This window comes from Lacerta agilis, chromosome 17 (genome assembly GCF_009819535.1).
Source record: "Lacerta agilis isolate rLacAgi1 chromosome 17, rLacAgi1.pri, whole genome shotgun sequence".
In the NCBI taxonomy this organism is placed as follows: Eukaryota; Metazoa; Chordata; class Lepidosauria; order Squamata; family Lacertidae; genus Lacerta; species Lacerta agilis.
The window spans coordinates 12207570-12222365 of record NC_046328.1 but is presented as its reverse complement, the minus strand read 5'-3'; the positions used below and the strand labels follow the sequence as shown (position 1 = coordinate 12222365).

At 42.5% G+C, this 14796-nt stretch overlaps 1 protein-coding gene across 1 annotated transcript in view; it reads left to right on the top strand.

Moving 5' to 3' along the window:
- PPM1F (protein phosphatase, Mg2+/Mn2+ dependent 1F) overlaps window positions 1-14796 on the top strand; it is a 31231-nt gene that overhangs the window by 9951 nt on the left and 6484 nt on the right. The window contains exons 2-4 of the mRNA XM_033174116.1: window positions 1480-1610; window positions 9411-9613; window positions 11344-11532. Coding sequence (XP_033030007.1) covers window positions 1480-1610; window positions 9411-9613; window positions 11344-11532 — 523 coding nt within the window. The remainder of the gene's footprint in view (window positions 1-1479; window positions 1611-9410; window positions 9614-11343; window positions 11533-14796) is intronic.

The window sequence follows — 14796 nt, the reverse complement described above, 5'->3', positions numbered from 1 at the left end:
TGGCTGTCTGAGACTTTGTACTCTTGCTGTTTCTTTGGGTAAGAAATGTATGTAATTGGAGTAAAATTGCTCCTGAGAGGTGGGTTTGAAAGAACAACTGTTAATGACTTGACCAGACTTGCTTTGCCATTTTACAAGTATGCTTGAACTGTTGCACTGGGATGTTCTGCAAAAGGGGACTCACCTGTAGAACTTTCATTGAGAATTTTGGCCAAGAGATTAATCTCATCACACACACACACAACCCCCCCATCCTTATATTGCCCCCAAACCAGCAGATTAACAGACCACTAACCAATTTATGGTAATCTCCTAACCTGTTAGCAACTCCTGCCCCAATGCTTACCCTGGTGATGGGCAGCCTGTTATATTGGTCTGCAACTCCTTTATCATTAGCCACACAGGTTTGGGCTGATGGGAGTTGTAGTCCAACAACACTGGGAAGACTACAACCAAGTTACTCATTCCTGGCTCCGCTCCCAGAGTGTCCTGGGAACTTTAGTTTGTCAATGGTGCTGGGAATTGTAGCTCTATGAGAAAACTACCAGTTCCCAAGACTCTTGAGGGGATGTACTTTAAATGTACTGTGCATATGCAACCTTAACTTTCTGCAACAATGCTATCCATTTCTCATGTACTATCGCTATCACACTCATGTACACACTAGTACTGCGACTAGCACAATTGCTCCTGTTAAGAATAAAACATGACTTAATGCTAGGCCAGTTTTTTTTTTGGGGGGGGGTTGTTCACCTAGCTCTCCACTTTGCTTTTTCCGAACAGGAAGCAAAGTATTGTTCATGCCAAAAGATGCAGTTTGTATCCTGCAGGAAATTCTGGGAGGGAAGAAGGATGCTTTTGTTGACATCATTTCCCAGCACAGAATCCAGTTGCTTTGAGAAAAAGAGAATAACAGGAAGTGCCTCGGATTAGCTCATAATAACTGAAAACGGTCCTGTTGCAAACATGCATGGAATGGGCAGAAGTCCTTCAAATGTAAACTGGATCTTATATGTGTGAATCCTAAAATGAAATACATAGATAAGTGTACAGTACAGAATAAGTTGCTATGAGTTGTACTACTCTGGGGTGAACCATGGGTTTGGTTCACTTTTCTTTTTTCTTTTCTTTTGGGCACAGCCAAAAGAAGTTAAAATGTATCAAAATATTATTACTCTTCATTATTCAAATCTAGCAGTATTTACTTAATAGGAACAGTATTGTTACCTTGTATCTGCATCATCCCTTCCTCCAAACGCTGAACAGAAAACCACCACCACCATAATAATAATAATAATAATAATAATAATATTTATACTCCACCCATCCGCCTGGGTTGCCCCAGCCAACTGCCCTGCAAATCATGAAGAATAGAAGTGTGAGTCTGAATCGTAAACATACTTCATTTTAGACTTTCACTAACTGCTTTTACTTTGCTATGCAGTCCTTTTCAGTCTCTTTCCTTTCTTTCCATAACAGGAATGCACCGCCACTCCTTGCAGCATCTTTGATTCATGCTGCCATCCACGATATTTTGCAGACGGATCTTAACGAGTTTAAAAAGCAGAATGTGGAAGGGGAGGAAGCTGGAGATCACGAGACGGAGCCCTGTAAGTATATTTGCCTCCCAAAGTAATATGGGAGTCTGAGCTCATTACCATTCAAGTAGATGTAACTCAACTTCTTTTATTTTCATTAATTTAAAACATTTTTATACCACTCTCCATCAAAATTGACTCCAGGATTGTTTACAGTAGTTTATGTGACAACCAGGTAAATTTACAGTTCTTACAAGCATCATCATTGGCACATTTTTATTCTGAAAGAGAAGAGTATTGGCACCTTGAGGGCATTCCACTAATGGCATAATCACAGCCAAAAGGGTTAGCTAACACAGTGCAGTAATCTAACCAGGAGGTTACCAGAGTCTGGATGTAAGCTGGTGTTCTTGATGTTGCTAGATGGCAGAATTAGAAATAGTGCTTTTATTGTTTTCTGTCATTTGAGAATTTCATTGCACAAGACCCGGTATATCTGCAGAACAAAGATAGCCCTTGATGAAAACCGGCAGGTTGTTGCAACAAAGCAAAGGAGAACAGTAAGACAACATTGATCAGCATGACTAGCGGCATTTGGTCTTTCTGCACCAGCCCAAGGAATTGTTGGCATCCTGCTACAATATTTTGAAAAATGGGGACTACCAAGATCCAATTATCATGTTAGTTTTTGATGATGGCAGTGAAGTTGCTAACAGTGTTTCATGTTCAATCATGCAAATGGAATGGTCAGAGAAACCTGTTTCTGCCATTGAAGAGACTGGAATGGTTACTGTATTTACAGGAAACCCAGTGAAGCCCAGTAGTTCCAATCAATGTTCTTGCACAGCGCTTTAGGGTAAAACAAAGCCACATTATACCAAATCAGACCATTGGCCCATCTAGCTCAGTATTGTAGACACTGACTGGCGGGGGCTTTCCACAGTTTCAGGCAGGGGTCTTCCCCAACCCCACCAGTAGATGTCGGGGATTCAGTCTGTGACTTTTTGCACGCAAAGCACCATTGAACTGCTGACTTCCTGTGAGCAGGGAACACCTCCCACAAGCAGAAGGGGAACCTTTGGATTCAAGCCAGCAGTTTGGGTTTCGTACAGTAAAAATTGCAAAGCACCTGATAGACTAAAATGCTATACACATGCATATTAATGATACATTTCCTGTAATGTCCCCTAAGATTTGATCTTCCGAGTTGGCTTTAATATCCTATTTGGGGGCAGTTAAATAGAGTGTTGCTTACAGTTGCGGAAGGATGTGGCTTTATGTCACGCAAGCGTGAATGAAAAAGCAAAAATGCCCTTCCTCCTTTTCTTCGCTAGAATGTGGTGGTGGATGAAATTGACAACGATGTGGCTAAGACTGCCATGCAGACATAAACCCACATGTACCTAAGCTGTCTTGAAGCAATCATAGCCACTTATTATTATTACTCGGCTCTATAATAATTGAGCCACTCACTTTCCCTCCTAACCATTCCTCTCTCCAGCTACTCTTTGTATCTGTCACCAGCATTACCATCTGTTCTGTAAACCAAGCACAAATCCTCCCTTTCCCCCCTCCTACTCTTATACTTCTCTGTTCATTCGGTTTTCAAGGGGATGCCAGTTCTTGTTTTCCATCACTCATGCAAAGTTTATATCCCACCTTTCCTCCAAGGAGCTCGAGACCATGTGTGTGGTTCTCTCCTCTCCTCACCCCATTTATAGACAGAACAACCCTGTGAGATAGATCAGGCTGAGGGGAAGCAAATTGCCCAAGGTCGCCCACTGAGCTTCCTGACTGAGTAGGGAGTCGAACTGTAGTTTCACAAAACCCCATCTCTCTCTCTTCCCCCTGCTTGGGTGTTCATCCTCTAGCAAAGGTTTGTTGAGAATGTATGTAGTCTTTCCAGGGTTGTTGCAAAAAATAATAATAATGTTACAGCAAATTGGGGCTGGGTTGAATTTTTACTATTTGACAAGGTGGCCAGAATTATGGCAGACAGTACCCAGAACATGGAGAAAGAGGCTGGGGAGGTTCCTAGAAAAGTAGAGGGACATAAATAGCCCCAGGAGCAGTAGGGAGGTGAGTCAAGGCCAAGGTGCAAGAATGCAGCAGTGGCTCCAGCTGAACCTTTAAAAATGCACACTAAATATTTTAAAACTGGTGAAACATGTAACAGAATCATGTGTCTGGATATGCCCACTGAAACAGGAACATTTTCAGCATGCACCTGCCTAATGTTTAGTTCCAGAATACAGGTGCTGCCACCTTAAAGGAACAACTCTTTGCAAATGCAGAATAGGCATTGCATGGCACTTGCAGAAGTGCAAGTTCTGTAGCTCCCAAGTCGGCACACAGGGGGCAAGGCAATCCCTTAAGAAAACTGGTCCCAAGTTGTTGCAGGCTTTATATACCAATAGGCTTTTTTATATTCCATATGCCTTGAGTTCAGCCTGGGATTGAACCGGCAGCCAGGGCAAATCTTTGAGCACAGGTGTGATATGCTAGGGGTCTCTCACTCCTCCCAGCAACCGTTCTGCAGCATTCTGCATTAACTGCAGTTTCCAGACCAAGCTCGAGAAACGCCCCATTTAGAGTGCTTTGGGGAGTACATAATGATGGAGGTGCCCAGCATTTCTGTGTCTTAACGTTCCCCTCCCTTCGTGCACCTTCATTGGCTGAAAACTCTGATCTTGCTCTGGTTTTCTCTGCTTTACTACAACTTTATTTTCTCCACTCAAACCTCAGTTGCCTTCACAACAATCCAGTGGTTGTCAACTGGATTTTACAGTATTGTTTATTGTGTTTTAAATTGTTCTAGACCCCCCCCCTTTTTTTAGTTGGTTTATTTTGCTTTTATCTGATGAGGGGCAATATATCCAGGTTATCTGGTGTTCCTCACTCAGCCATTAAGTTTACTTGGAGATATTCAGTGACTCCTCATCTCTCAAACTAACCTACATCACTGGCCTGTTGTGAGAATAAAATAAGAAGGGGGGGGCAAGCACTCCACCCTGAGCTTCTTGGAGAATGATGGGATCTAAAAGTAGTATATAATGCGATGATCTTGCCCAATCCTACGTAAAATTCAGTTCCTCTCCTCAAGCAATCTGTTGGGTCACTGTTCCCTCTGAATCAAAGTGAAGTACCGGTAATAAGTTGGCTCCATCTGTTGGGGATTATGAAAACTGCATGTCATTTAACGACAGAGAGCAACATATTGCATTTACAGGTGAAACGCGAAAAATTAGAACGTTGTGGAAAAGTCCATTTATGTAAGCAATTGTTTTCATTAGCTATTGGAGTTTAATATATGAGATAGACTCATGGCATGCAAAGCGAGATATGTCAAGCCTTTGCTTGTTATAATTGTGATGATTATGGCATGCAGCTGATGAAAACCCCAAAGTTGAAATTGTTAATTTAGGGTTCTCATCAGCTGTACGCCATAATCATCACAATTATAACAAATAAAGGCTTGACATATCTCGCTTTGCATGTCATGAGTCTATCGCATATATTAGTTTCACCTTTTAAGTTGAATTACTGAAAGAAATTAACCTTTCTACAATATTCTAATTTTTCGAGTTTCACCTGTATTGTGGTGTAGTGGTTGAGAGTGGTAGACCCGTAATGACCTTGGGCTAGTCACACTTCTTTGAAGTCTCTCAGCCTCACAGAGTGTTTGTTGTGGGGGGAGGAAGGGAAAGGAGAATGTTAGCTGCTTTGAGACTCCTTAGGGTAGTGATAAAACGGGATATCAAATCCAAACTCCTCCTCCTCCTCCTCCTCCTCCTCCTCCTCCTCCTCCTCTTCCTCTTCTTCTTCTTCCTTTGTATTGTATTAAACAGAGCCTGTCCTAAGAACAAATCTTAAGAGTTGGCAAAATATTTAGACAACCTTAGAGCAACAGTGGGCTATTAAGTAGCCACTGTGAGTTACCAGCAGAAGTTGGTTAAAAAAACCTAATTTTTAAAAAAGGGAGGGGGGCTGAATGAGCCATAAAGATAAAGGAAGGTGTCACATCAAGAGAAGCTTGTTTACATTTGGCAAACAGCTGTTGGGGATCCTCAAGCAAGTGATAAGATCACATCAAGAGAAAGCTGGAAATAGTTTTTAACTCCACGCCTCCAAAGCCTGTCACCAAACAGGGCATATTTACAAATCGGCCTGGAACATGGGAGGCTGCCTATTGTGTCAGACCATTGGTCCATCTGGTTCAGTATTGTTGACACTAACTGATAGCATCTCTCCAGGATTTCAAAAAAGGGGTAGAATCATAGAAATGTAGAGTCTGAAGGGACCACGAGCGTCATTTGGTCCAATCCCCTGCAGTGCAAGAATCTTTTGCACAATGTGGGGATGGAACCCGCAACTCTGAGATTAAGTGTCTCATGCCATTCCAACTGAGGGTATTTCCCCTTTCTTTCTGGAAGTGCCAGGGATTGAATCTGGGACTTTATGCATGCATAGAAATGCTTTCCTACTTTGCTATGGCAACCAGGGAGTTGGGCTGCATCAATAGATTATGGCATATCATAGCAAGAAAGGAATTTTCCCTGAACCTTTTCTTATCCTACTCATGTACCCATGTAGCTGCATGCGGTGAGATATATGCATTTGCCCCCAATGAAAATTAAAGCTTTATTTTGTCAAAGAAAATACTAGTTTTCAAGCCACCCTGTTGACATGAGGGTCCATGGTTTTCAATTTCATACAAATTGTTTCCTGCAGGAAGCTGAACTGGTAAGGTCCTGGCACAAGGACTGAACCACATTGAAATGCAGCACCCATTACCATCACTAAATACGTGCTTATTATTTAAGGTGCACATTGCTATGTTTCCTGCTTTACAGTTAATATAGTGCAAGCTAAGCATATTTATTCCCCAAAGTAAACCCCACTGAAATCAATATGGCTTGTTCTCACGTAAATGTGCGTAAAATGGCAGCCTTAATGTATAAATTTTCGAAATAGTCCCTCTTGGTTTAGGGGTCTGCGCAACAAAGCAATAGTTCCCACTTAGATCTACGGTTCTATAACTAAACAGAAAAGGAAACAGACTTGCTATGCCGCATAATACCTTTCCAGAAGCAAAATTTGTTTTACAGTAGGAAACGTGTAATAAATAGAATTCACTTTAATAAAGCCTGTCTGTCACTTCTGCAAGACACCTGAAGTGACATACAGTAAAATGGAAACCCAGTCCCTCCAAGTTAAGCTCAGTTTTGTTCTCTTCTATTTAAACCAGTGGGAAATACCTGAAATAACTTGGCTGTTGGTGGTTTATGCCTGAGTTACCATTGGATACAGTTGTTAGCCACATTGTTATGCAAAGTATTCTTCCATCTAGCCTGGGTCACAATTGCTGTACAAGCAGTCTAGATTTCGGGATGCTGTGTCGGTACTGAGGATGGGACAGAAATGTGACTCAAAGACAAATCTATCAAATTTGCAATTCTTGAAACAATATTGAGGACCAAAACACAGCCATCCTTCAAAATCCACACTTATCTTAATTTTGCAGTGCAGTCCTCCAACAGAACAGTATTTACAAAAATGCATATATTAGGGGGAAGTGGTCATAAAAATGAATATATTAGGTGGAAATGCACATAAAAATGAATATATTAACGAAAATAGCAAGCCATGATGCATTACGGTAGGACAATTTTTTTTGCAAAAATGTGGTCAAAACTGCATACAAAAACACGTTTCTTAGGAGAAGTTTGCACTACAATGCTGAAGAATTTTCATTTTTTCATTTTAAAAAAATGCAGATTGCTGCAGAAATGTGAAGAGCTGAATTTCAGAGTGGGGAAAACGAGAAACTACGAGAACTAAAATTGACAGATTCCCTCCATCCATACTAGGGACTGCCTGTGTGCTTTTATCTTTATCATCATGTTGCCTGCTTTACCCGTACTTTTGTAAATGAAGATATTATTATCATTGGCATTGGTATTCAAAATCAAAAGTAACCATCAGTCCGTAAGTTTAAAAAATAAATAAATCCATCAGATGTCAAGCAAAGCCGGCAGGGAGGAGTAATGTTGGCTGATGCTGAATCCCTGTCGTCTTTTGTTTAGTCAGACTTCAGATGGGATGTGGGAAGTGGTGGCAGACAATTGGACAAGGCTCTGCTAACAAGGTGCTAGGCAGGTTTCAAGCTGTGCCTAGGAAGGCTGGGTTGTCAGGTAGCAGGGCTGGCCCAAGACATTTTGGCACCGGACCCCTCCCTGCCAGGAAAGAGGGGGTGAGTGAAGATCTGCATCAGGAGCAAAGGGAATAAAGATCTACAGCAGGATCTGCTGCTGCCCCTGCAAATCCTGCCGCCTGAGGCCGTCGCCTAGAGAGCAGGAGACACAAAATAAAACAGTAGTTGGCACTAGGATTAGCTTTCATAATGGAGACATAAGATCAAGCACCAGAGGGGGGGCCATACCTTTAAAAGTTCATGAAATGCTGAGGAGTTGCTTTAGGTGGCAGCATAGCTTGCTGACATTTTTCCAAGTTCTTCTTTCGAAAAGCATTTATGGAGTGTTCCATTGCTGCAGTATTACCATAGTGTGCTCAGCATCTGAAAAGAAAAATGCACATAATTTTTTTTTATATTAAAAAAAGCAAACAAACAACAAATTGGTGCACACTGGTTGGAGGTGGGGAGCGGTTAATGGTTTCTTATTGAATGTGGTGCTATGAGCGTCAGCCAAAAAGTGCTTAGATCACAGGCAGAGAACCTGTGGCCCTCCAGGTGTTATTGGACTAATGCTCTCATTAGCGCCAGCCAGCATTGCCAATATTGGTAAGGGATGAGGAGGCGTTGCAGTCCAGCAACATGTGGATGGCCACACTTTCTCTGTCTGTGATCTGAGACGGGATACAATAAGGCAAAACGAATGAGTAGGGGGAAGCAAAATAAACAAGTTCTGGCACCAGCACGTTCATATTAATACATAACAAAATTATGCCCAGTGAAATATTTTCTTTTAAGGATGCAGGTCCAGGAGTGGAGGAGGCCAATGGCAGCTAGTCTCATACTGCAGAGGGAACTCGGTTGTCTGTTGTCTCCCTCTGATACTGTGGTATACCCCTCGCCCTGTTCTAAACAACCAACATCTTGGGGAAATTAACAGCAAGAAACACAGCTTTCGTATCATATCATAATTTCGTATCATATCATAATTTATTTGTGAATAGTGAAATATCATAATTTATTTGTGAATAGTGAAACGCCCACCTCAGGTGGCAGAAGTGCAAGAGACGGCGCTTCACATACCTCACAGTTTCTGCCGCCACCAGAATGCCCCCAGGGCAGAGAAGCCAAGCAGCAATGCTTTGTGGAATGCCCTGACTCTTGTCCCTGACTGGCAGTGTGGGTGGGGGCAGAAAGCGGCAATTTCCATTCTGTCTTGGGTAGCAAAACGGAAGGAGCCTTCCCTGTCTCCTACGCTGAGCAACACAACCATAATCAGTTACAGGTAGGTAGCCGTGTTGGTCTGCTGTAGTCAAAACAAAAATAAAAAATAAAAAAATCCTTCCAGTAGCTCCTTAGAGACCAACTAAGTTTGTTCTTGGTATGAGCTTTCGAAATGCACATGAAAGCTCATACCAAGAACAAACTTAGTTGGTCTCTAAGGTGCTACTGGAAGGATTTTTTTTATTTTTTATTTTGTTTTGACAACCATAATCAGTCCTTAATGAGAAGAGTGGAACAGCCTTAAACACCATTGTTGTTTTATTAAAATCGTGCAGTATCTTAGGCACATAAACAGATGAGAAAAACCTCAATCAGTGGCAGGTTGAAGGAGAAAGCCAAATGATGGAATGTAAGCCCCCAAAGATGACTTCTCTCTCATTTTATTTTCATGGCAGTGCTGGATGGAGGCCCTTTGCAGCGCTGCTTCTTCAACAAACTCTGGGATGTTTGCTGCAAATGGCAGGAGCAGCCTCCACCGCCGCAGAAGCCGCTTCATCGCTACCTCCAAGTTTCCATCCATGCAACCCGTAATACCCGCCGGAAAATGGAGGACAGGCATGTTTCCCTCCCAGAATTTAATCAGCTGTTTGGCTTGACGGTAAGTTTCTAGGGCTCAGGTGAGAGAACACTGGTGGTGTCAGGACAGGACTTTGGGACAGAAGTCCAGAGAGCCACTCAGCAGGAATGAGATAAGGGCAGGGGATACAGCAGGGCTGGCATAGTGCCTTTTGAAATAAGTGAATTAATACATGTTACCATCTAAACTTTCATAATAATGCTTCAGATCAGTCTGTTGGAAAAAGTAGCCTTCCACCATGGCTTCTGTTTCAACCATTGTTTACTGGTCTATTTTTGAAACCTATTCCATGAAAGGTGGTAGGCTCTCCTTCCTTGGAGGTTTTGAAGTTAGAAGTTAGATGGCCAACTATCATCCTGCATTTCAGGGGGTTGGATCAGTGACTGTTGGGGTACCTTCCAAAACTACCAATTCCATAGAATCTGTGAAAGAGGGCAGTGCCCCCACAACACCATTACCTGCAAGGGCGTCTCCACCCCCATCACTGAGATCCAGCTCCGAGGGCCTTCTCGGTAGTGGCACCCGCCCTGTGGAATGCCCTCCCATCAGTTGTCAAGGAAATAAACAACTATCTGACTTTTAGAAGACATCTGAAGGGAGCCTTGTTTAGGGAAGTTTTTAATGTTTGATGTTTTATCATGTTTTTAATACTCTGTTGGGAGCTGCCCAGAGTCGCTGGGGAAACCCAGCCAGATGGGTAGGGTATAAATAAATAAATAAATAAATAAATAAATATTAAGTCCAGGGTCTAAAATGACATAACTGCGCAACTGTGAGAGAGCGCAGGTACTCACAGATAGGGAAGGGGCAGAAGTTCAATTTAATTTACACTTTTGGAAACACTACAAGAACCAAAGCACAGAAAATTTGCACCTTCTCTGAATTTTACAGTGCAGTTTCCCATCCAAATAACGTTCACAAAAACATATGTGCTGGGGTCAAGTGTCAATGAAGATGCATATATTAGCAAACGAAAACACTCAGTTTTAGAGGAAATTGCTTTGCGAAAACGTGTGTATTAGGTAAAGTTGCAGGAAGTTGGATGAAGTTCACACCAAGTTCTTTGAGCAGTCTGTTACAGAATAGGCATTGGTTGAGCACACTAATCTCAAAACTATTTGCTAAGTTACTGTTCTGACATAATAAATAAATTAATCTGAGTCTTGAAAATCCCTGCTCCCCCCCCCCAAGGACTAGTGATTTGGGGAGTGGAGTTCAGGAAAATTGCTTAAGAGATGAGAAGGCAGCTCTAGGTACATGTCCTGTGCAAGACAGTGGGTTGTAGCCAATATAGTGCTAAATCAACGTCACTTAGTGGTATACCTCTTCCACTGGCCAAATGATTTGCACCAGCAGAAGGTTGCTGCATAAGAAAATGCAAAAGCAGATCGCTGCTAATTTCATTTCACAATAGATTTGAGCAACCTGTTGCACAGCAGAGTTCAACTAGCACACCTGTTGTACTGGATTATTTATACTGGGTCTTGTTACTGTTTATGCTTTGGCTTCTAGGTTCCCCCGTATTGGTTATTTTTCTACTTACCATTTATTTTAAAAAATTATATGCTGCTTGTCTGTAAAAAAATCAAAGAAGCTTACGGGGGGGGGGGGAGATATAGCAATGAAATTATCACTGATAAAACTCTGCAGCCCAGTAGGGCCATTCTGATACATTCAAAGAAGAAGTCACGTGTGGTTAAAAAAAAATAAAAAATCATTGCCTTCTCTTTACATGTCCTTTCCTCCGAAAGGATGACGTGGACCGAGCGTACTTCGCCGTGTTTGATGGTCATGGAGGAATAGATGCGGCTAACTATGCAGCTGCTCACTTGCACGTAAATGTGGCACATCACAAAGACATTCTGAAAAACCCGGTGGAGGCCTTGAGGGAATCTTTCCAGAAAACAGATGAAATGTTCCTCGCTAAAGCCAGGAGAGAGGTGAGTGGGGAGAGGCAAGTACCGCAGTAATTGTAGATTGTTGGCTCGCCGGAGGAGTGGGTGCAGGGAAGCTGAGTGCTGAGAAATGTTGTTCTCCTGGTAATTGGCTTTTCTGTAGCGTTGCAGAGAATCCCGGGTAAATAATTTATTGGTTCACTTAATAGACTTTTGCCTAAGAATCATTGTCCACAAATCAGAGGAGGTGAAAGGTTCAATTTAGGCCAACGTTGATGGATGTTGGGGTCTTTCCAGAGCCATTTTTTTAAGCCCAGTAGGTTCATCCAGGTTACTTTCTGTTCACTGTTACTCATGCAAGGATCCAGGGAGTGATGGGCTGCAGTACATATGCCAAGAACTAGGAGAAATTGCATCTGGGATTAGGCTGCTGTAGCCGATTCCTTCTTTCTAATTCAGGTAAATTGGGAACCTGAGCTATAAGCAAGGTGGTTTCTCTTGTTGGAATGGTAGCACAGTGTGAGAGAGTAAGTAAGGAAACTCGTATAGTGTAGTAATGTAGATCACAGGGTGATTTGGTGCACCAGCCATTCCAAAATAATACTGAAATGGTCTGGTTGCAAATCAAAGTGATTTAAATAGCAAGGGGGAAAAGTGCTTTTAAAAACTTCTTTTCCAGCTATGCAATTTGTATATTGTCTGAACAAGCATGTATGCGAACTGTTTGCTTTACAAAAATCAAAACTACATTGGTTTGCAACTTGAATACAGCACTTTTTGGAATGTTGAAGCAGAATCCAGACCTTTAATTGAGCTGTTTAGAAACAAGGTGGACGTTCACAAAGGTTAATCAAGTAGCATTTGACACTCCCATGCACATAGAGGGACAATCCCTAAACACAATCATTTAACCACAAAATGCCCAGAAATTTCCTGAGACCAGACTGGCAGTACTAGGGAGCGGATAGCACTGTGGTCTAAACCACTGAGCCTCTTGGGCTTGCTGATCGGAAGGTCAGTGGTTCCAATCCGTGCAATGGGGTGAGCTCCCGTTGCTCTGTCCCAGCTCCTGCCAACCTAGCAGTTCAAAAGCACACCAGTGCAAGTAGGTAAATAGGTACTCCTGTGGCAGGAAGTTAAATGGCGTTTCCATGCGCTCTGGTTTCCGTCACGGTGTTCTGTTGCAACCCCATAGTCACCTTTGACTGGACTTAACCGTCCAGGGGTCCTTTACCTTTTACCTTACTAGGCAGAATAGTAGCTTTCCTTTCAATATATTTTATTTGTTTATTTTGACATACATCTATTGACCTATGTAAAGTGTCCTCTGGGTGGTTCTCACAAAACAGATCTACAAAGTTAAAACACTAGAAACAACACGGTGTGTTTGTTTGTTTGTTTGTTTGTGTGTGTGTGTATTTATATCCCTGCCCATGATCTTCACTCCTCTCACTATACCAGGATAAGCCACCAAAAATCTCTTCTCATTAGTTATTCCAACCATTCTCCTCTACTGCCCCCATGTGGCTAGAATTCCCTCTCTCTGTCTGTGACAACAGTTCTGTCTCTCCCCATCTGTACTACCGGTATCCATTTAAAGCAGTGTCATGCCACTTTAAGCAGTCATGGCGTCCCCCGAAGAATCTGGGTACTGTAGGTGCTGAGAGTTGTCCGGAGGCCTTTCTTTGCCTTACAGAGCTACAATCCCAAGAGTTCCCTGGCAGAGGGACTGATTGCTTAACCACTCTAGGGATTCTGCCTTTACCCTCCTTGATCAGAGCACGGGAAAACAGGAACAGCTTTACTGCTTAGTGAGCCGGCACACTTTGTTCCAGCTGAAAAGTGCGACAGACTTTGCTTTTTAAATTAGACCTGATCGTTCAGAGAGAGGGGCTTGGTGTGTTCCTGAGTGGGCCACCACCACCCCAGCCCCCACTTGAGGAATTCAGCCCACAACATTGTTCTGAGAATACACTGCAAACCTCTTGTTCGTTTGTTTTAATATTTAATGCTTATAATTTATGTTAATGCAAGCACTAGATCTCTCTATCTGATTGTACCTTCTCACGTCGACCACTGCGGTTGTTGATTGTAATAGATGCTTGAAAGCACTTATTGAAAAGGTTATTACTGCCAGCACTGTATTGAATAGAAACAAACCAATATCTTTAGGAGCATCTCCTGTTGCAATAGTTTTTGAATACATGAGTGGTGTCGGATGATACAGTTAATTTGTATGGGTTTAGGCTCAAAGTTAGGCTCAAAATTGGAGCAAAAACAGCCTTGGTTGCCCAGATTAGTGCCTTATATTTGTGGGTTTCCACAAATAGGAGGTGAAATGGTTACTGTATTTTTCGCTCCATAAGACGCACCTGAACATAAGACGCACCAAGTTTTTAGAGGAGGAAAGCCCCGGTTTTTTGAGGATCAGCTCACAGTTGTGCAGCTTCTTTTGCAAAGAGGAAAGCCCCATTTTTATGGGGTTCAACTCACAGTTCTGCAGCTTCTTTAGGAAAGGAAAGGGAGCCGTTTCTACAGTTTTCAGACAGATAATCTAATCAGCCAGTCACATGTTGCTGGGGAAACAAACAGCCTCCTCTGCAGAACATTCAACAATGGAGGCCTGGGCAAGGGGGCAGGGCAGAAAGGGAGCCTTATCTCTCTCTCCTGATCAGCTGTTCAGCAGCTTCCTTTCAACACCCCCTTCTCTCTTTGAGAAAAAAAAGCACGATCTGCTTTTGCCCCCTGGGCAATTCGGCTCCAGGGACCACCATTCGCTCCATAAGACGCACAGACATTTCCCCTTACTTTTTAGGAGGAAAAAAGTGTGTCTTATGGAGTGAAAAATATGGTAATTTAGGCCAACATTGATGGATGTTGGGGTCTTGCTGGATCTCTCAACAGCTTTTGATTACATTGGCCATGCTGTCATTCTGGATCGGTTGTCTGGGTTGGGACTGAGGATCAGCGTTAACAGTGGCTGCATTCCTTCTTGGATAACCAATCTCAGAAGATGGTAGTGAAACATTTATCGGCCTATTCTAATAGAAGAGTTCTATTCTTTCCCTGCCCGCCATGCTTGTTACCATCTACATGGAACTGCAGAGTCATCCAGGCACACAATAACTAGTTGCATTTTATTTCTTGACATGTTTTGAACAACCGGATAGAAGTCATCACAACAATAGCAACAAAAGGCTAGTGTGAATTCACTCTAATGCTTTTTACATCGCTAACAGTTTCTATGATCTTTGATGCACGGTTAAATAATGAGCACCAATTCTCCCCACACAGTTACGTTTCTTCCTT